General features: G+C 42.4%; 1 protein-coding gene across 1 annotated transcript in view; it reads left to right on the top strand.

The window, feature by feature from the left end:
* Positions 1-21,521, top strand: part of adamtsl3 (ADAMTS-like 3) — a 119,654-nt gene that overhangs the window by 68,652 nt on the left and 29,481 nt on the right. The window contains exons 7-15 of the mRNA XM_036544362.1: positions 3,291-3,417; positions 11,451-11,525; positions 14,192-14,349; positions 15,755-15,866; positions 15,956-16,094; positions 16,355-16,405; positions 17,608-17,812; positions 18,062-18,209; positions 19,762-19,846. Of these exons, the coding sequence (XP_036400255.1) occupies positions 3,291-3,417; positions 11,451-11,525; positions 14,192-14,349; positions 15,755-15,866; positions 15,956-16,094; positions 16,355-16,405; positions 17,608-17,812; positions 18,062-18,209; positions 19,762-19,846 (1,100 nt within the window). The remainder of the gene's footprint in view (positions 1-3,290; positions 3,418-11,450; positions 11,526-14,191; positions 14,350-15,754; positions 15,867-15,955; positions 16,095-16,354; positions 16,406-17,607; positions 17,813-18,061; positions 18,210-19,761; positions 19,847-21,521) is intronic.

Below are 21,521 nucleotides of genomic sequence, written 5' to 3'. Positions count from 1 at the left end.
TTTATATTGATGACAGGACCACTCTGCAGTTCAAGGTGCTACAATCGTAAAACTTTTCGTGTGCCACAAATCGCACAGTTTTCATGGTGCTGCCCCACAGCATGCGAAAATGGTCTTAAATGATGCCGCACTATTTCTGTGCCTCCGTTTACTGGAGCTACTGGTCAGTGCATTGTTGTTTGTCTTCACGGAACGGCTTTCCCACAGTGTGAAAAGCAGAAATTGCATTTCAGAAGTCTGTGAAGCTTGGCAGCATTCCCCTTGTTTGAGGCAAATTCTTGAGGAACGCAAAAAAAGAAAAAAAAAAAACACGACAGATGGACTGATTGTGGGCCACAGTTCTGGAAAGGGTCGAGAGATGTTTGATTCCTTGCATTGTCGAGTTCTGCTGCCTCTCCTGGGTTCATTTCACGAGATTATTTTAATCACCCCGAGTCTGCCTGACTGATGCACATTGTCGCCGCGTTACAGCCACGTCGGCTTTTAATTGTTTAGCAACGTGGTGTTTTGCTTCCCTTTCCTGTGAATCTGATTATATTGTACATGTTGATTAAAAAAAGAAAAGGCCCTTGATTTGATCACGGGGTGGGGGGCCCCAAACACGGAAGCCCCCTCTTTGTGTTCTGGAAAGGGAGTTTTCTTTTTGCAGCTAAATTTGGAAACAGGTTGAATCTGTAGCACAGCCTTATCTGTAAAGGAAGCATTGATTTGGTTCATCGAGGAGCGCGGACTGGCACAGGAGTAAAGTAAGCTTCCCCTCTTAACCTCTTCAGTTGTCTGATCACATGCTGTAATGCGTATGGAGGGGTAAGGGGGTTCAGGGTTTTGCAGGGGAGAAGACGGGGTGAAGTCTCAATAATTAAGTAGAAACGCCGCATAAGCACACAGCAAGACTGCACACAATGATTTCTGATGAAGTCCAGGTTCTCTCACAGAGCTGCCATACATTTTGCTCAATAACACGAGTACAAGCGACCGCTTTCAGATGACTGACATTTGAAACTGAACAGAGCACAGGGTAATTAAAGTCTGCATTAAAATAGTTTTTTTTTCTGAGTTTAGTTCAAAGGTACTTTTGGTACTGTTACAAATCTCTGATCGGAGCCGCTAATTACATTTTGGTGATTTAATTTCTTTTTTAGAGTCTGATAATCTTGCTAAAATATGTGATCCATGTTTTACAGAGCCCAAACTAAACTAAAAAGAATGCAAAAGTTTTACCAAGTAATAAGAAAGTAATGCAGCATTTAAAATGTATCGAATCAAATTCTCTAATAATATATGTCAAATAATATTAATATAATATCAAAATAATAAAATATGTCAAATACTGGTAGGCAAATTGATTAATTAAACAGATTTATATTATCTGATCATAACAAACAATAAATAATATGATGGTTAGTAAGAAAGACAAAAGCTTTAAAATATCGCTGCAATGAGGGCGGAAACTCCTTTTAAGGAATGAAGTAAGGTCTTTCATTTTTCTGGCTCTGTAGACCATCAGACATGGAGTCTCTTCCTCTGCTATCATCAAACCATAAGGCTGCATCTCAATTCTGTCAGATGGCATTTACTGCTTTCTCTGTGTAAATTGAAAAAAAAAAATGCTCGTAGCCTCATAGGGAAAGCCAATTAATCATCTATTGTCATCCTTTGATTATCAGACATTGAACACGTCTGCTTTACCATAGCAAAATAATCTGTTTATGAGCCAAAAGATAGATTTTTTTGTAGAAATTATGTTAATTGCATTTTGCACTGACAGGCCAAAGAAATGAGAGACTGTGGTACACATTCAAAACGCTCAATAAATGGTTACTGTGATGATTAATCCACTCAAGTTTCTGCTTTGCTTTTCCTCTTTAACTCTGTTCTGACTGATTTATGTGGAGGATTTGCACATTTCCACTTCATTACCTTTTAAATGGGCTAATGAAGAGCAGCTCAAGGAGAGAGAGAATGTCTTTGTCCTTGTATTATGACTTTATTTTTCTTTACTTCTCAGTGAGAAAATAAACTATTATTCTTTTATTTTAAATATGTTGACAAAGTCGAGCGTTTGACTGGAGGTACCAAAAACTAAAAAATCATCTTTGTTACTGATGTGGTGTGTTACTCACTTACGTCAATAGTCAATACAGGTTTTTGAAAAAATGTGAATGTACTTTGTATTGAAAACCACTATATATATATATGTATATATATATATATATATATATATATATATATATATATATATATATATATATACATATGTATATACAATCACAACTTGGTAAGCTTGGGGCACAGATATGCCCCTCTGAAACCAAATGTGCAAACAACGTACATTTGCAGTCTTTATAGAGATTGTTTCTTCTTAAGGGGAAGAAAGCCTTGTGTTTGAAATGAGCTTAGCCACAGATTCAAATCACTTTATCCTGTGCATCTTACTCGTACAAAGCTCACATTTTACACATCCACTTACACAGCTGGATATGTACTAACCTAACCTGATAATATAATTCAGGTTAGTTACTTTACTCAAGGGTTTGACAGCAACCCCCCTGACCCCAACTGGAAATAGCAACCTGCAACCTTTGCATTACAAACCCGGCTCCATGACTGTTTCTCCATCCTAATCTACACTGCTGCCCACAGCTTTGTGTTGTGAGAGCAGCGCTGTTAGACTCCTCTTTTGAGCTCCCTGGAGATGCCTCAGGATAAAGGACAGACAATTTGCATGACTGGCTAGAAACAGTCATTACCCGGGCAGAAGCCAACACTGCCCTTTTCGGGCTTTTTTTTACTCACAGTGGCATAAGGAATGGAATAATTTTGTCACCTTTAAGAAAGAGTTTCAAACCGCTCTCCCTTACCCATCTTTGAAAGCTCCTCCGGAGTGTGTCTGGGTTTCTCTCCATAGAGATGTTACACAGGTACCAAAGAGGGAAGGTAATCAGATCCAAATGTTAATCTCCCTCAAAATGGAGCGTTCATTTGTGCTGCAGAAGTAGGTCTTGGCAGGAAAGGGGCATTGGCGTGAGACTGGGTAAGGTGTGCCGGAAAAGAGCTTGCTTTGGCACGGCCTTTGATGGATGAAGCTGGAAATGAGGGAGCTGGCCTCAATTGACAGAATGTAGCTGCATAGAAAAAAAATACACACACACACATGTATAGGAAAATCATGAAAAAGGTAAAATAAAAAGGACAGAGGGGGTGAGAAAATAAACCAAAATGTCCTGAAATTCGGTGCTTGTGTACTGTGCGCGGTGCCCTCCCCCTGATCGTCCTGTTGCTGTTGGCAGGAGGTGGGATGTGATCGACAGCTCGGGAGCAACGCCAAGGAGGACAACTGCGGCGTCTGCGCGGGGGACGGCTCCGCTTGCCGGCTGGTGAGGGGACAGACCCTGTCACACGTCTCTCCTGAAGAATGTAGGTACACAGAGCTCGCAAGTGCTGTGAAAATATACTCGCTCCCTTAGGCAAATATCCTCGGTCCCTGGCACCTGCCTCACCCCGCCTCAGCCTGCAGCTATCGGCGGGCCGCTCGGCCTGCTGCGCGGCCGGGGCATTCTTCCCGCCGCGGCTCACGCCGTTTATTCATGAACATCGTGCTGTTTGTCCTCCATCTGGCGTGCACTTTTCGGGCCGTGCCAGCCGATGAACATTTCTAAATGTACGCTTGTTTTTTTTTCTTGTGGTTTTCATAATAAAACTTTATGTGAAGAAAAAAAGAACACCCATAGCTGCCTTTTGGCCGCCATGCTTATAATTTTTTTTTCATAACGTAATAAAAGCATTTTTGTTAAATTGGGAGTTGGTTAAACACGCTAAACACAAAGCAAAATGGCAGCATTTCAATAACTGAATTTGAAAGCTGTAGAAGTAAAAACCTTTCCCAGTTTTTAAGCTAACAGCAGGGGATTGGATGTGATTTCGTAACGTTTCTTACTCCAAACCCATGGGAAACGAAAATTGCGAATGTGTGGCATTTTTATGCTGATTAAACAAACACAGCTGTATGTTTATAGTCTTTCAATTCAGATATTTGTAAAGCACTTCCACAACACCCCTGTTATGCAAAGGAGTGAGCATTTAAAAGCCTGACTTGCTTTCTTGTATAGGATTGACAGGAAAAATGTTATTCACTTGAAATAATGTGAAACTGAGGTGTATTCAATAGGCTGAGTATTGTGTAGCTTTTTCTGTTGAACATCCAGTTTTTTCAATGGGGCTCTAAGGGTCTTTACGGCAATGTGAGCCTACTCAATAATAAGTCCGAACTCAGAAGGCCAGGGTTTTCTATCATTTCTATCATTTAGGGAAGCCTGACAAACACAGCTACATGTAATGTAACTTTACCTGTGTGTTTCTACTTTCAACAAACTTTATTCTGCTGTTTATGTCCACTATAAATATTTAGAGACAATTTCTCACCTGCTTGGTTGATATTAACATTCCTCTGCAGTGATTTTTCTTTCAGAATTGCCAAAGCTGCACAGTATATTCAAGATAAGGGCATAAAAGAAAATACACGTGAAATATGACCTGACATTCCTCCCATCAGGAAACGTAAACTTTGAGAGGGAGGTTGTCATACTCACACCATTCTTTATTCATATAGGCTCTCCTGAGTGCTGCTATATGACATACCAATTTGCCCTCTGGTACACATAGGTGTTCACATTCATGTCGGTATTAAGTTTGATATTGTTTATTGAATTTAACACCTCCTTGTTTTTTTTCTATTTTATTTTTTCTGATCTTAACATTGATCTAGCCCGTACTGTATTTTGGACTCCATCTGCACTTAGATTTCTTCACGTAATGACAAGCAGCAAGTTAACAAGTTAATGTCTAAATGGCCATACAGTTGGTTAAAATGCACATTGGTTTCATGGCTGTATTTATAGGGACTTACACTAATCATGATTATGAGGTTGAAGCAACATCTGTCTGTGAGCTAAACATCATGTCAGTACACTTGCTACTTGTGCACTAATGCTTCTATCAACTCTATTACAGCCCAGGTTGCCACAGTGTACACCTGCTTTTAGTGTCGTATCACACTGGTATTAGTGACTCATTTTGGCTGTGTACTGCACTTAGATTGTTTAACTATGTCTTGTTACCCACTCACAGAGTGTTTGGGAGACTCAAACAAGAAAAGAGAGGGTGAGAAAGTACTGTGTACTGTTCCTCATTAATGTACTTATGCTTCAGCTTTTTAGCTTACTTTTAAGGGCTGCTCTTTTAAATATGGAAAAGGGTTGTTACAGCAAAGGCAGAATTCAACTTGACAAGTTGACAGTGTGTTCAAAAGCTTGCAGTCGGCAGGTAAAATATACGACCCTTAAACAGAGCCTGGAGATTCTATCTCAGAGCTCAGTTTAACAAGCTTGGCTGTCAACTTATTACTGTGGAAGCTGGGACTACTTTCTGCGGTAGCTCTCTAATTACAAATGTACAGTACTGCTTTTACAGTGTTGTATTAAGATGAATAATATTGAGATCATTAGCTGTAATTGCCATTTTGCGTTGCCTTGGCTGAATGTGTGAAAGATTTTTTGAGGGGCTGGCAGTTAAATTTTTGTCATTTAAAAGAAACTCCATTACTTGCCATATTTATGGAGCATTTCTCTCCACCAAGCTGAAGTTGCTGCCATGCTCTCATGCACACAGTATACATATTACCTCTGTGAACACATATAACTCTACAAACAGTTTCAGCCAACATACAAATACCTACATGTCAGCGTATTAACGAGGGGTCATGTTATATGCATGAAAAAGAAGTTAATATCCAATAACCATTGTTTAATTTATTCTATAAACATAAGCCAGTCAACAACTGGCTCATTTTTGTCTTTTATACAGTATACTGTTGTCTTCCTCTGATCTGGCTGCCATTTCCATTGCACACTGTTTCTAGAATCCCGCTACCCCAATGTGCTAGGTCAAATAAGGTTGAGAAGAGAGAATGAGTCCTGATTGGACACCTTTGTTACACCTACAGTACACTTAAAATGTGACACAGTGTGATACAAACACTTAAAAGCTCCAGATTACAGTATGCTTTTTTGACAGATTCATCTAATTATAAGGTCTTGATACATCTAATTAATAAATAAGTAATGCTGTCACTTTCCCTAACAAATGTTCAGATGGTTCAGGTTTACTCATTTCCTTTTATTACATTATGTATGTTTTAATTAAATTCAAACAGACATTTTAAAGTTCTGCATGAAGACAAATCTCTATTTGCTATTTTGACTTCTAAATTTAACTTGTATTTTTTTTTTCTTTTTGAGACTTCCAATATACCCAAGGCTACCATTTGCCTGTCATATTAGTGAATGATGCATATTCTTATATAATCCTATGTTCTATCCCCAAAGGAAGTTGAGTCACAAATCTCTCTGTTTATTAAGTGTGTATGATTAGCATTGCTGCTTATCCCTGAAGTACAAACTCATATCATTTCTAAATCCAATTTAGCCATTCAGTAGCCCATGTTTTACAGCTAAAGGTTTTTAACAGGTTTATCTTTTTATGAACCGTGAATGCTGATGGGAAGAACATCAAATACTGAGAACATGCTCAAGTATTATGCATATAGCTGTTTTGTGCTCCAAATTCAACTGTAGTCATAGTTATGATTGGTTCTGGGGTGACAATATTGACCCATCCGACGATACTATCTGGCTAATTCCAGCTTCACCAAATCCATGCATTCCAAACTACGATTTTAACTTCTCTGTCTGCTTCCATGAGGAATCTTCAGGTTTTCCACCAAAAATATTACAAAAGGCATATTAAAGTCCTGAACTAACTAAAATGTTTGGAGTCTCTGTTGAACCAGTCCAGTTTTTGAGTTGTAATCCCAGTGGTGTAGTTTACTACCAAAGCCACTGTCCTGTAACAGCGAGCACAAGGGTGCCTTTGTGCCGTTCTGCGAATGCTGATGTGCTCAAATGTTTTGCAGTGGAAAGAGAATTTTATATTGTTTCTGGAGAGTTTCAGTCTTCAGCATTGGTCCGTCGATGGCTGCCAGTTGCACTTAACTCATTTTCCTCATCCAAAAATTCCAGCAGAACAAAGTAGTCAAAGTGGTTGGACAAAGAAATACTGGGGCGTTTGTTTCGATGGCAGACTTGGGCGTTTTCACGGCATCATGCTATTCCTTTTAAGAGCCTTTTTAACCAAATCTTGGGGTAACTCAATCCAAGCACGTTATGCCCTTTCTAATAAAGGCCGTCTACCTAATAATTCACCATGGGCAGTGATGACATGTAGGCTTCCTTCAAGTTCCATAGCGGAGCTGGCGTAGTTTGTCTCAATATAACTCTGGTAATCTGATATTTTGGTCTCCCCAGGCTGTTATTTTTTTGGAAGACAGTCCGGGTTCAGGGTTGCCTTGTCTCCTTGTTATTAATATGCTGTTAAACTCGTAATGAGAAGCTGGCCATGATGGTTTGGTGGGTCATTCCTTAACGTTTCAATGCTGCTTTCAGCAGGTTCAGAGCAGGAAGATGAATGATATACAGTGAATTTGATTGTTTTGTCATTTTCTACAACAAACTTCATTTTTATATTGAGCAATCATTTGTTGTAATTAATTTTATAATTTAAACATAGATTTACAGCATTTTTAATACAAACTTAAAACCACTGAACATTACACTGCAACCATCGTTGCACAATTTCACGAAAGATGTCACAGGAATCAAATGACACTCGTGTTAACGTCTCTCGCGTCTGTTTTGAAGGTCACGTGAGAGTGCATGTGATGATAAATGTTTTGAGGCCATTGAAGGATAACTTTGAAATGGCATTAAACATATTTTATTGCCCCCATAAATTCCAAGACTTGAAGAGTTTGTTTCCAAAAGTGATTATTTTAGGGGCACCAAAGACTTTGGCAGTCCACCAGAACTGCTTAATTGCTGGAAGCTTTGCCCACTTAGAGAGGGAAAAATTTGTTTCAAACACTACAGAAAATGACACTAACATTCAACCCCCTTTATAAACCCGCATGCCTTGTTATAAAGTGATTTTATTTCATGTGCCCTCAGTACAAGAGGGTGATCAAATCATTCTGATACATGGAACACTTTTACAGTTACAAAGTTGGAAGAAGTAACGTTATAATTAAAAACCACTTGTTTCTTGAATCGTGTATCTGTCTAAGAGATGTCTGTGCACAAGGAAAGACACCTCAAAGCTACGTCCGGACTGTGAGCTACAGGAACAGGTGTGTTCACCACATACTGCAATCAACCCTCTGGCTCCAGCAGCCCAGCTCTGGATTTAATTATAATGTTTGTATTACTGAGGAGTCCTTTCTCCTGGTAGCATTGTTAGGGGGGGCAGATGCAACATAAAACACAATAATGTTAACATACATTTTTTTCCCTGAATGAACACTTTTAAATATCATATAAAGTGTATAAATTTTAAACATAACTTTTTACTTTTTATTTCACATATATATATATATATATATATACACACATCTGTATAAACTTTAGAACTTTATATATTTTCTGAACACAATGCATATTAGCTATTTGTGAAAGCAGCACAGTGTTTCCTTTTATACCAGAGTCTCCCCTCCTGAGAAACCAAAAGGCTGTTCTGAATAAACCTACATCCACACCGTTGCACTTGATTCCAAATTGTTATCCCATACCACTGCATTCCACAGTTTCTCTCATGTCAAAGTACTAACCAGATCTAAATTGCCAATGAGGAAAATAGCCTCAGTAAAAACCCGTTTTGCTGACTTATTTCATATTTCAAGATCAATTCACGAAGGATGACAGATTTTGACATGTTGTGGGAAGCTAGGTGGAGGTGGAGTCAGGACGGACCTGCCAGGAATCCAACTCCAGCTTTCCGTGCCATAGGCGGCATCACTGGCACATGGGTAATAGGTCTGAAGCCCTTCACAAGGCTGCAGTGGGCCTCCAGCCAGCTCTGTTCTTATTCTGTCAAAAAGACCCCTTAACATGACTGCAGTTGGCTACCAGCTAGCTCTGTTTTGAAGACCTCACCTGTAATATAATTGTCTGGAATGGCAAATTGGAATGGCAAATTGGAAAGGCGCTGGCTGCATTTCTTGTAGAAGACAGAAGAAGCCCACACAAAGGCTTTGGCTACTGAAGTCTCCAATATGGCAGCCGTGCTCAGACAGGACAGGGGGAGGATGATGTGCAGTGAGACAGAAGGCAGTGAGATTGAGAGCATAGTGAGATGGAGTTTGCATGCAGTGAGGCTGAGCTGGCAGGCGGTGAAATGGGGAACAGCAAGGTGGAGTGCAGTGAGAGAGTGCACAGCAAGATTGCGCACAGTAAGATAAAACGCTGTTGGACAGTAACAATGGCACAGCATACTGTGAGTCAGGCAACAAGGCGATGTCATATCCTTTTTTTGTATGCGTGTGACATCTCAAAAGGCATGCATTTTCCTCAAGTGCAGGTTGGAAATGTCCAATGAATTCATTCCATAATTTCCATGCCAGCTTCCATTGCTTGTTCTATCTTGAAAATGAGCAAGTTCTACATCGCCGGAATGGTATCTGCCAGATCCATTCACTGTAATCGATGTTTCACACAGTTCATCCAGGTGGCCCAGCTTGATGGACAGGGCCTGTAATACCTAGACCCATAGCTGGAAAGAGTCATGTAGCAATTAAAGCATTTCTGTACTCAGACATTTTAAAGCGATCTGCAATTATGATATATTTAATTACAAAATGTCACGAGAGACTTTTTGTTGGAGAGCAGTTTAATTTAATTGTATGAAAAAGGTATCCTAACACTTCTAACCTGTCCTAACTTGCCTGTCTTGATTAGGCCTGTAATTCCTGGGAGGGGTTAGGTTGCAGTTTTTTTGTCGTGCTTTTTTTTTTTTCGGGGCTTGTCAAAAGCTTCTTCTCATCAGTCCTGACAGGAGAAAACGGATTTGGGAGTGGTGCGCAGCAGTAGATATGACAAAGCAATTCGGAGGCAGACTGGAGCCCAGTTCCGCAGCTCCCTCAAAATTCCTGAGATAGAGCGGGCCCTGCCAGGGGAGAGTGATTAATGTGCGCCTTTAAAGTGAACCCTAATTACACACCATTTATAGCCCCTCTGCAGTGCGGCCGCCGGCTCCGAGCGCCCTAATCTCCACCTCGGATCTGATAGCCCGCTGGGTGCGCGGTATGCGCTAACACTCCGGGATCTGACCGCCGCCTCCTTATCGGCTCCGAGCAGGATGAAGGCCCTGCGCTTGTGAAAAAAAAAGGTCACGCCAAAAAAAAAAAAAAAACTGGTGGAAATGCTGAAGCCAGAGAGGCGCTCTTGCGGGGTACTTGAAGGAGCTGTTAACATGAGCGCTCAGAGGCAGTTATACATTTGAGATTAGATTTTATCACCCGCCCGGTTGCTCCTCCAGCCTGGGCCTCGTGTTACAGGCTGTGAATGGAAGCCGCAATGATGTGGTATGAAGCCGACTGCAACGCGATACATCGACAGCCCCCCCCCCCCTCCCCACCCCGCTGGGCAAATGATGCATGACCTCACTTGTTCCTTGACTGGGGTAGGAGGTCACCCTGGGCAAATCGAGGCAGCTGTGTTTTTGTAATTTTATTTATTTTACCTTGCTGTTTCATGAACACAATTAAATCCGCCAGTGTTAGCATGCTGTAAAACATTCTGGGCCCTCACAAATGAAGGGTATATTTGAAAAATACTGAAACCCACACCAAGAAAATGAAGGGCTAAAAGTAAAAGACCAACTAGTTACTCCTCAGATCAGCTATAAATGAAAACCATTTCACAGTGACTGTTGTGTTCTTACACATTAAAATTTCGGTTGTTGTGCATACCCCATGATTCATGCTCATCTTTTTCCCAGCATTCCCAGCATCTCCTTTGAATTGTAGCCTTTTTGACCTCATAATGCAACCAAAGTATTATTTTTCTGTAAAAAATTCACTGTTTTGCTTTTTATCTCCGTTTGTCTGTGACATGTTCTAATTCTCAGAGTACACAGCATCACCCAAATCCTCTACATCATTGTCAGTCTATAAGTAAAAGTGTGCAGAGTGAGTACAAACCAGCCATGGGAATCCTGCCGAAGAGCTCCCACAATCCCTCACCAGCAGTGCCTCTGATTTGTTCTCCCACTTACTCCCACACGAGGAGATCTGGTGGGCACTGTAATGGAAGCAAGGTCATTGTATGGGGACTTTTAAAAGAGCTCAGTTCACTAAGGGGAAGATCTTGATGATACCAAAAGTGTTTATCTGGAAATTATGGTTATGTAAGGATAATTATAGTTGGTGTGATGAATTCTGTGTGTGTGTGTGTGCGGTTTTAAAATACTCTTATTAATATGAAGCGTGCCACACGTGCAGATAACGGTGTGTGTGGAAATAATGACAGTTGCTGAAAAGGGTCCATTTGTGTCTGTGTCTGCAGCGGTGAAAACTGTGATTGAAGTTCCCCTGGGAAGCCGCAGCATGAGAATCACAGCCAAGGGACCGGATGTCGTTAGTGAGTAAACCCTCTCCTCCGGCTCAATGCACAACATTTCACTCCTGTTCGGTGTAAATGGAAAATTCCCATTCAGCGTAACTGAAATGCTCCCAATCAGAGATGAGGATATACGTAATGACCATAGACTGCATGGAAGGGAAGATGCAATGCAAAGTCCTGGTGTAGCTGTCTCATTATGTGATTTAGGAGAAATAGGCACTGCACCCAGCTGACCTTTCTCAGAAAGCTAGCAAAGTTTGAAAGAAAAGATGCAGGCCATATACTATGCGCGCTGTACCTGTTTAAACGGGGGATGATCCTCTTGCCAAATCCAGAAAAGCACATGAACCCTTAAAACTTTTCCCCCAGAAGCTATTTCTTGGTCTGCCTACATGAGTAATATGTCGGTATGTCTTCATCTGAGCTGTGCCTCAGATGATCTTCATATTATGTGACAGCTGGAGTCAATGTAGCCATTCCTGTCAAAAGCTTTCCCTGCCTAAATAATGGCTGGGGGACTTTGCCTCTTATTTCTTCAAAATATTGTGTTTGGGTGTGTACGGTGTTTGGTAAAGTGGTGGAACTGACAATGTCTTTTAACATTCTGTTTATATTAGAATTTAACAGGTCTAAGAAAACACTAAATTTACAGGTACAGATCTCTTTTTTTCCAGGGAATGGACCATTTTCAACATAAATACAACCAATCCTTGAACGAGGTTAAAGCCTGCCTTTAGCTGCCTCTCTTTAGTTCCCATGTCCCTTTTTCATTATTCCTTTAACTGTATGGCCGCTGTTTGGCTTAGCTGGAGAAGTCACCACAGTGCAGTTTGTCCCCCGTGAGAATCACATAGCTTTACCAAAAGTAAATGCTAAAATACAGACGCCCCCTAATTGTGTTTCTTGGGGCTCCGCTCAGGGTTTGGCCGGGCCAAAGCCCCCAATGAACGCGGAGAACGGTTAACAATGGCAGCACCTCCACTAGCTTGTCTTGGAGCGCAGGCATGTCTCATTTCACACGGCGTGTTTCCCGTGTTCAAACCCAGCAAATGTAGCGGAGCTGAGCTCACAGGCTGCAGGGAGACTGGGGCCTGCTGGCGGCTGCCGGAAGCCGAGCCCCGAAGAGGCCCAGGCCGGTAATCTTGTGGCTTTGTGACGGACGTGCAGCCATGGAGAGCGGTCCACCAGAGGCTGCCTCCAACCGACTATTCCCACACACGCGTATTCCAGCCGGAAAACCTGTCACACACTGTTTTCACAGGAGGCAGCTGCTGGCTTGCCGGTGGCGAGCATCACAACAAAAAGACAAGGACGTACGTGCTGGCTTGTTTTGTCGGAAGTTGCGAAATGGGCTCGGAGTGACCCTAAAATTACTTTAGCAGATCATTTGTCAACCGTCAAGAGACTAATAATGTATATGGCAATGCCGACCAAAGTTTAAAGGGGGAAAAAGCAGAGCAAGATTTAGAAACCCCAGAGCCCAAGCCTTTAGTTCATGAACTTAAGTTAAAGTAAATATTTTCCAAACCAAGTCTGAAAACCTGTGATCACATTTCCATTATACAGACTGCCTTCATCCGTTTTTGGATCATGATCTCTTACCGTGGTATGTTGGTAATTTATCATTAACCGTTATCAATTTGCAAAACTGTGAATATGTAATTAAGTCGTTCTCAAAAGAGATCACACACCCTTGAACACATTTTTTGGGAAAAAGAATTAGGCAGTTGTTGAAAATATTATGTCAATTGTTATGTCTGTCAATTTTTTACCAGGAAAACATTTAGGCAATCATTTAATGAATGTTGAACAAGGAATCTCAGGAGTAATCCTGAGAGAAAAACATGTTGCCAAAAGAAAAACAAAACATTACGATACTGATTTACTGGACAGCTGAAGGTAGTTAACACTTACATGAGAAATAATTCTATTGATTTGAGGCATATTTTCACGCTAACTCAATAACTTTTTAATCATTTGTGTAACATATGTTTTTTCTATGTAATGTCCTATATGGAGCGAGCGAGCATTAATCAGAAAATTCTTCCCTTGCCTTAAAGAAAGTGGTGGAGAATGCAGGCTAGGACATCAACATTGAAGATGAACTCGGTTTTTGTCCTAAATCTGTTTAGTGGCATTCAACTGATCGTTGGTAGTTGTGCGATATGGGTACTGGCAAATTCCATCTGTATCAGTTACTTGTAAACCCAGATAAGTTTCCAGATCTGAGAGAAAATATTTTGCATCTTTGAAAACATTGTTGCCACATTTACATTTTTTAAACTTGACACTTAACTGTTAGTCACAGTAGAACAGAAGTGTTGAATTCATTTGGAGCCAAGGACCAGATGATCACACAGCAGGTTGTAATCTGTTTTGGGACTTCTGTGTCCTTAAGAAAGGCACCTAAACTGAACTGCTTCTCTGGAAATGGGGTCATATATCTTGAGTAATAAGCAAGTGTAAGCTACCCTCTAAGTCTGTTAAGGAAGCATACAGTTCATGTACAATGCAGGTACGTATGTATATATGTACATATGTGTCTCTGTGTGTGTGTATGGGTTTATAGTTATAGTGATATGTACATAAACTTGCTGTAGTGGAACTGTAGATCACAAGGATTTGTAGTCATTAAAGGGCCATTAGTTACTGTTGCTGTGTTTGTGGTCCGTGCTGTCTTTCAGTCTTGGAGTCCCACACACTTCAGGGGCGAAGGGAGGAGCACAGTTTCAGCTCAACGGGGCAGTACGTCATAGAGAACACCACAGTGGACTTCCAGAGGGGGTCGGACAGACAGACACTCCGGGCCCATGGACCCCTCATGGCAGACTTCATTATAAAGGCAAGGATGGGAAGAAATTTCTCATCTTTACCAGCCTCCTGTAACACCCAGGCTTACCTGAAAACACATTATTCACACAGTTTACATTAACTTTTCATCTATCTCTGTTATTGCTATGCAATTGCAACCTGTTACATTGTTACAGCTGTGTTATTACATAAATGGGGGTTCAGGCCGATTTGTGGCTAAATTTAGTCAAGAATTAGAGTGGTAAAATGGAGATTTGGCGTGAGGGTGAGGGTAAAATTTCTTGTGTAATTACCCAAACCACAGTTTACACCACGTAGTGGTGTATAACACTATAGAGTTCCTAAGGCAGTTAAAATGTTATACTAATACCATTATAATATTTTAATTATAATTATTAATTTTGTTATAATTTAAATAATCATCAGCAGCATGTAGATTAAACAATCTACATAATTTCTCTTTGGATTATATGATGCAAAAAAATCAAAGGCTATTTACCAGTTTTTTTTTAACTGGATGATTACATGCCATTTTGTAATTCATGTTATTATATCCTGATCCATACATATCAAAATACTGACAACCAGTGTAATGAAAGAATTTGAACAGCAAGTTCCAAAACGTCTGTAATATTTCAATGTATTCAAAATACATTTTATTTTGTATTTTAAAGTGCGAAGGTACTTGGTAAATTATAAAATTAAATGAGTGAATCTGAAGATATTTCAGGTTGCCTTTTTGAGATTTTCTGTCCAATCTCTTACTGAGTGATGTAGTTTGAATAAAGCAGGGTACTGCAAGATAAAATCAGACAAATCTTTGCCTGGAGTCCTGGCAGTCTGAATTAAAAAAACCTGTATCCATTGGTCCCAACATCAGCCATTGGTGCTACCACAGCATTGCAGAAACCTCAAGTGACTCACTTCTGTGGCAAATTGAAGCAGCATGAAATGACTGTTCTAATAAGCATCATTGTCTGCAAATCGAGTCTTGAGGATATTGCATTGCAAGTATCATTCGAGATGCTGTATTTCACATGGAACGAATGATGTAAGGCTGTTTAGGAATTGGCCCTGCGCCTACCGAGTGAATTTACTGCTTATTATCCACATCAGAATTGTTTAGTTTAGAAAATATGTTGCTTTTTTATCTGACGTTTCGTTTCTTTGTTGTTCTATACAGTTCTTGATGTTAAAATAATTTATTTGATTAAACAACCTCTACGGGAATCTGGCCCAATATTTTATTCCATGCAGTGTGATTGTTGTGACCGTAAAAGACCAAGATGGTTTTGTTTGGCATTTGAGACTCTCCAAGCAAGCTATTTTGATTTTATATAGAGTGCACAGGGACTGTGAAGTATTTAAGATCCATGCTGAATATTGGATGAATAGAAATGTATATTCAATGACCCATATCCTTGGGTTCACTGCAGGTGAAGTACATCTCTCCCAGAGACACTCTGGTCCAGTTCATGTTCTACCAGCCCATCCGGTACCAGTGGAGGGAGACAGACTTCTTCCCCTGTACCGTCACTTGTGGAGGAGGTAATATCGACCTTTGGCCTTTTTGGAGAAACCTGGCTGGAGGGGTTTGGGATGACCTAAAGGGTGGCAATCGTCATCTGTGATCGCAGGTTATCAGCTCAACTCGGCTGAGTGCGTGGACATCCGCTACAACCGCGTGCTACCGGACCATCACTGCCGCAGCTACCCCGAGAACAAGAAGCCCAAACCTAAGCTGAAGGAGTGCAACATGGACCCATGTCCAGAGAGGTCCGTCTCATTTTCTTTCATGGGTATCACCAGTGCACAGGTTGTACGTGGTTTTCGGGCCTGAAAGTATTGCATTTATCTTTTACTAGCAATAGAGATGCTGTATCTCAATTTGATATCAAAGTGTTCTCTCATTAAATAAGTCTAGAGATTGCATGTACTTGATGTGTTGTGAAGATGAAGTGATAAAGAGATATAGTTTGGCTAACAAAAAAGATGACTTTGAGTCTGACATGGCTTTTTGCATCATTTTCACCTAGTGATGGCTTCAAAGAAGTTATGCCATATGATCACTACCAGCCTCTTCCACGGTGAGCGTCTCTGTCTGTTTGCACTACATCTACAGCCATACAGCTTCAGCACCCATTCTTATGAAATAGGGTTCCTGCTTTTCCCTTGACTTTCCTCTTAAATTGTCTTATACACAAAACTAGACCAAGATGCTGGATTTTACATTTTATGTAGCTAACCTAGACATAACTGAATTTATGCTGCAATGAAATTTTAGATTTCAGCTCTTCCCAGGTCAGTTACATCACAGAGGATATGTTGATGTGTGTGGATTTGTTTTCTTTTTGTTTGTGAAAACACAATCTTATGTCCTAGTGATTTCTTGCTGTAGTTTATATAACGGCCATGGAGCAGGTCGTTCAGGCTGTGATCTTTGCCCCCGGCATTGGCAAGTTCTTTCATCTTCCCGCATGGGATGAATACAAATGCTTCCGTGCTGATATATTGATTTCGACACCTTCAACAGACGTGCTTACCTACAGCCAAAGGACCATTATTCATGCTTTGCAGGTTTGCAGTTGCAATGCCATACTTCGCTAAATATGATACACCGATAGCTTATTTGCCATCACGAGCAATTTGCCTGAGCCGATAATGCAACAAGACATGCAATTTGTCCTTGATTCCTTGACGTGTACTTACTGCCTTATCTACTGGGTTTTATTTTGTATGCTGCAGTGAAAGGCAGTGTGTAGATTTCATTCAGTTTTCGCCTATTGCATGCTTATTGGTCATGCTGGGGAGAAAGCTGATAGAGTGTTGAAGGCGCTTTGATGAGATCTTGCTGTTGGCAAATATTGGATGATGTGCTGTCTATCTCAGTGAGTTTGGCATGTTGATGTAATTTGTACCTGCTGAGCTGTGTTTGTGATGAGCTGATGATGTGTTGGTGTTGATGGAAACTCGACAGGGTAAGTTTTCTCTGCTAACTGCAAACTGTCCGTGGTAATGAGTGTTATCTGTGATGTTGACGTGTGTTGATCTGTTGATGATGAGGTATCTGTGTTAGATTGTTTGCTGATCGTGTTAATGTGGTGATTGAGCTGATGGTGCTCTCGCTAATGGCGTGGCACGTGTTTTGAAGATGGGTTGTCTGTAGATGATGAGCTGAGGGTGAGTTGCCTGCTTTGTGGATAGGTTGCCTGCGTAGATTGCGAGTCTTTGACTGTCTGTTTCTGGTTGGCTGAAGCTGACCCTGACGCTGTCTCCCTGCTCGGTGCAGCTGGGAGCACAACCCGTGGACGGCGTGCTCGGTGTCGTGCGGCGGGGGCAGCCAGGAGAGGAGCGTGCTGTGTGTGGAGGAGGACGTGCACGGCCTCATCTCCCAGGTGGAGGAGTGGAAGTGCACGCACTCCACCCGGCCCGAGATCCGGCAGGCCTGCAACACCTTCGACTGCCCCCAGTGGGTGGCCATGGAGTGGTCTCAGGTGAGCGTACGCCCGTCGGTCACATCAACCACCACACCTGAGCACCTGCACTCATTCTCAACAGGCCAAACCCACCACCACTCACACTTTTTTTTTTAAATAACCCCATGGCCCTCTGTAAATACCACCATTTCAGACAATGTACAGTGAATGAAATTCATCTGCTGCTCTATTGTTTTTTTGTTGAATAAATACAAAAATGCCCTTGGCCGTAGAGTGAGGTATTGTAATGGCTTGTTAATTTTCCAGTGCACAGTTACCTGTGGCCGTGGCTTGCGTTACAGAGTGGTTCTGTGCATTGATCACAGAGGGCAGCACACCGGAGGGTGCAACGCAGGGCTGAAGCCTCACATTAAAGAAGACTGCCTGGTGCCCATTGCATGCTTCAAGCCTCGAGGTATGCGCCTACTGTAGAATGCGAAAACCACTGAGTCTAGCCCATCATTCAGATCAATTCTGCAGTGTGAGAGTACAATGTACAATGTGCTTGCACGGTGGGGCATGCAGGGATGTAATGGCAATCCAAGTTGCACAGGAAACCATTTAGCTCTAGCAGTGAAAGTTGAACCCCTACTGGGCATCTCCATGACATACCTCGGTGGAGCGGCCCAAGGGAGTGGCGTGATAAATGTCTTTTAGAGACCTGAGAGGAAGGAGGCTGTTTCCCACGGCATGCTAAGTTGTCTCCTTGACTTCAGTGCGGCCCTAACGTGCCACTGTGGAGACCTGTGGACTTGGTCCTCATCTGTTTCTAATAATCCACAGGTTGCACCTCAGACACCCTGTGCTCCGCTTGGCTTCGCCCCGGCCCCCCATGGGGGGTAGTCCTTAAAGGGCTGACTGACAGACAGTCATAAGACTGAGTTCTGGACAGGAATGCAGTTACTGTGGCATGAGAGGCTTCAGTTGTCCACCTGTCTCCTGTTTGATGGAGGCATGGGTAGATGGGTTGTCACTTTGACGTACCCTGATGTGGATGTAGCCAAAACCAACTGTGAGAAAATAATGAACTTTGAGTAGGTTATACTGTGAAATGCTTGTTATAGTATTAAAATGCTTCAATGAACACCCTGAGTGTGAAGTGTATGGTTTTAAACTACAGGTTCTAGGATATCACCCACCATCTTCTTTCAGGCTTCTGGCTGATGTCAAAACTAAGGCTTGCCTAATTCTGCCAATATTAAATACCTCAGAGTCCCAAAGCCAAATTCTTATCCCGTTTGCATGTGTTCCGTATAGGGTATAAATGCTGTTGAGCCAGCACTTAATATCTCTTAGTAATGATTGGCTAAAGATACTGTAATGCGTATAGTTGACAATCTGATATGAATTAGATTGCTTGGAAAACATAAATGCTTGGAAAACATAAATATCAAGTTGTTGTGTCATGGAGATTTACTCTGACAGTAGCCTTGGCTGGATGCTGAGATCATTCTTCTCGTTCTGAGAGCTACTGTACCCCGTTATTAGCCACTTGACAGTTAGCAAGATGGATTGCAGGGAGAACTGCAGGGCAGGTGATGCCAAATGGCCTGGAGTGCACTCCCATCAGAGAGATAAAAGCAGTCTCATGCCACCGATCGCTTACTTTGGCCTCTGGGATGGAGGTCATTTGATCGCCCCTCTACGTGTTTGTCTGTCTGTCTGTCTGTTTGTCCGTCTGATCAGGATAGCAGGAAGAAAATTGGATGAAACTTGGTGAAATGGCTCGCTTTGGAACGAGGAAGAAAGTATTATGTTTTAGAAGCTGTGACAGTTGCTGAGTGGTGGAAGTACTATGTGCATTCTGCTGAGTCCCACTGAGGGGATACTCTTCTTTTTATTGGCCAGCTTGACCTAGGAAATGAAACCGTGACACCAGTGAGATATCGCCAGCAGACGGGGCTCCTCTCTGACTAGAGACTCAAAGGGAATAGATGAACAATGTATTCTTTCTGCTCCTCCTCCAGAAAAGCTTCCTGTGGAAGCGAAGCTGCCTTGGTTAAAACAAGCCCAGGAGCTGGAGGAGCCCAGAGCCGCTTCGGAGGAGCCGACGTGAGTCCACAGCCATCCGTCTTTCTCTCGGCCCCCATGACCTCCACTTCCTCACAGGCAGAAGCTGCATGCTTCACTTCCGCCGTGAGTACACGGCGGTGGCAGCGTCTGGGGAAGCTCATTCCTCAGGTGCTCTACGCCGCTGCTCACATGGAAGTTTTTCATCACGTTTGCGCGCGCGTTTTCGCCTCGTTACCACAACACAGCAGCCCGAGACGACCCCGTAGGCTCGTTAGGCAATCCTTCATCCAACCCGGCCCCGCTGAAACGGGAGAGGAAGCCGAGCCTTTGGACAGGAGTATGGACGTCAGTGGTTTCTGCGACGTGCTTGGGTTCATTTTCAAATCCCAGGGTGTTCTAATATTAGAGTTATCTTCTCGAGCTCTGAAATGATATTTTCATTAATGGCAGCCAAGGGAGTAAATACATCTCTCCGTTCAAAGCCACAAAACGCAGCCCTGCCAGAACAGTCATACATACTTCTGCCTCTGCGGTCTACCAAGGCAGCTATCATAGAACCTCATAAAATAAGAAGTATGTGGGGTAAATGTGTTTAAATATTCACACTGGAGGAGGCAAGAACAATGCAGCCCTAATCTTCTTCAGAGGGGGGACCTGACTGACAGAGGGTCACTGAGATCTACTGTTGCCCTGATAGCTGGTCTTAAATTACAGTTTTATTGCACGGCACTCATGGGCTCCTTTTGTTCCGCACCATTACTCATGTTGCTAAATTTAGGAGAATACTGGGGATTGTGTCGCTTGTTTGGTTATCTTCGCCATCAGAGAACAACCCATTCCTCTTCTGTGTGGAATTTGCTCTCGGATTCCAGAGTGAGTCATTTCTGTCCAGCGGGGACGTCTTTATTCACGGTGAATACGGCCCCCTCACGCCGCTCTCATCCCAGGGCAAGATAAGCCCTGAATTAGCCCCCCCCCGTCATTCTGCCAGCGCAGTTTACATAGCTTATCCTGAGGTCCTCCTGCTATGCCCTCTTCTGTTTCCCTCACTTCCTCCTCTGATAATGACGTGCTTAAAAGTGCTGGCCAGGGCCCGGCCGTGACTCACGAGGGTCGATAAGCAGGCGCTGGAATCCGTCAAGGCCGAGACTGCACTCGCGACGCCAGAGCACAAGCCCTCCTCACACTGCGATGGCTGCCATGCAGGTTCCTGACACCTGCTCCGAAGCTGTCCTCTTGAGAAAAGGCCAGGTCTCGTGCCGCACTTGAGTTACGAACTGCTGTTGCCGTTTTTTTTTTTTCAAACACAGGATCTGTTTTTTCAATCATGTGAAGCCCCGCGATTCTGTCATCATGATAGCCCTTAATAACACGCCCACATTAGTCAAAACATGACATGTTGTGGCTTTTGGGAAGTCGCAGGCCTCATAAAAAGGTAATCCCTTAAGCTGGGACAGTGTTTAGTCGGCAGAACCGTGAGGGCGCGTGTTGACTTTCACGTTGGGCTTTTGCAGTCGGATGTGCTTAAATACTTTCACAGACTTGGTGGTCTAATTTTTCTCCTGTTTTGCTGGATTTGATAAAAACAGAAAATGGTGAAAAAGCATGATTTGGCCTCAGCAGTCTCTTTTCTAATGCAGTTTGTAAATGAACTGCATATTGGCCAACTTGCTCTTTCCCGGCACACTTACGCAAAGGTTAAATTTCATAATGT

The sequence above is a fragment of the Megalops cyprinoides genome, chromosome 13 (assembly GCF_013368585.1).
Source record: "Megalops cyprinoides isolate fMegCyp1 chromosome 13, fMegCyp1.pri, whole genome shotgun sequence".
NCBI lineage: Eukaryota > Metazoa > Chordata > Actinopteri > Elopiformes > Megalopidae > Megalops > Megalops cyprinoides.
Note: the sequence above shows the minus strand (reverse complement) of the source record. Positions and strands in the feature narration are given on the sequence as shown.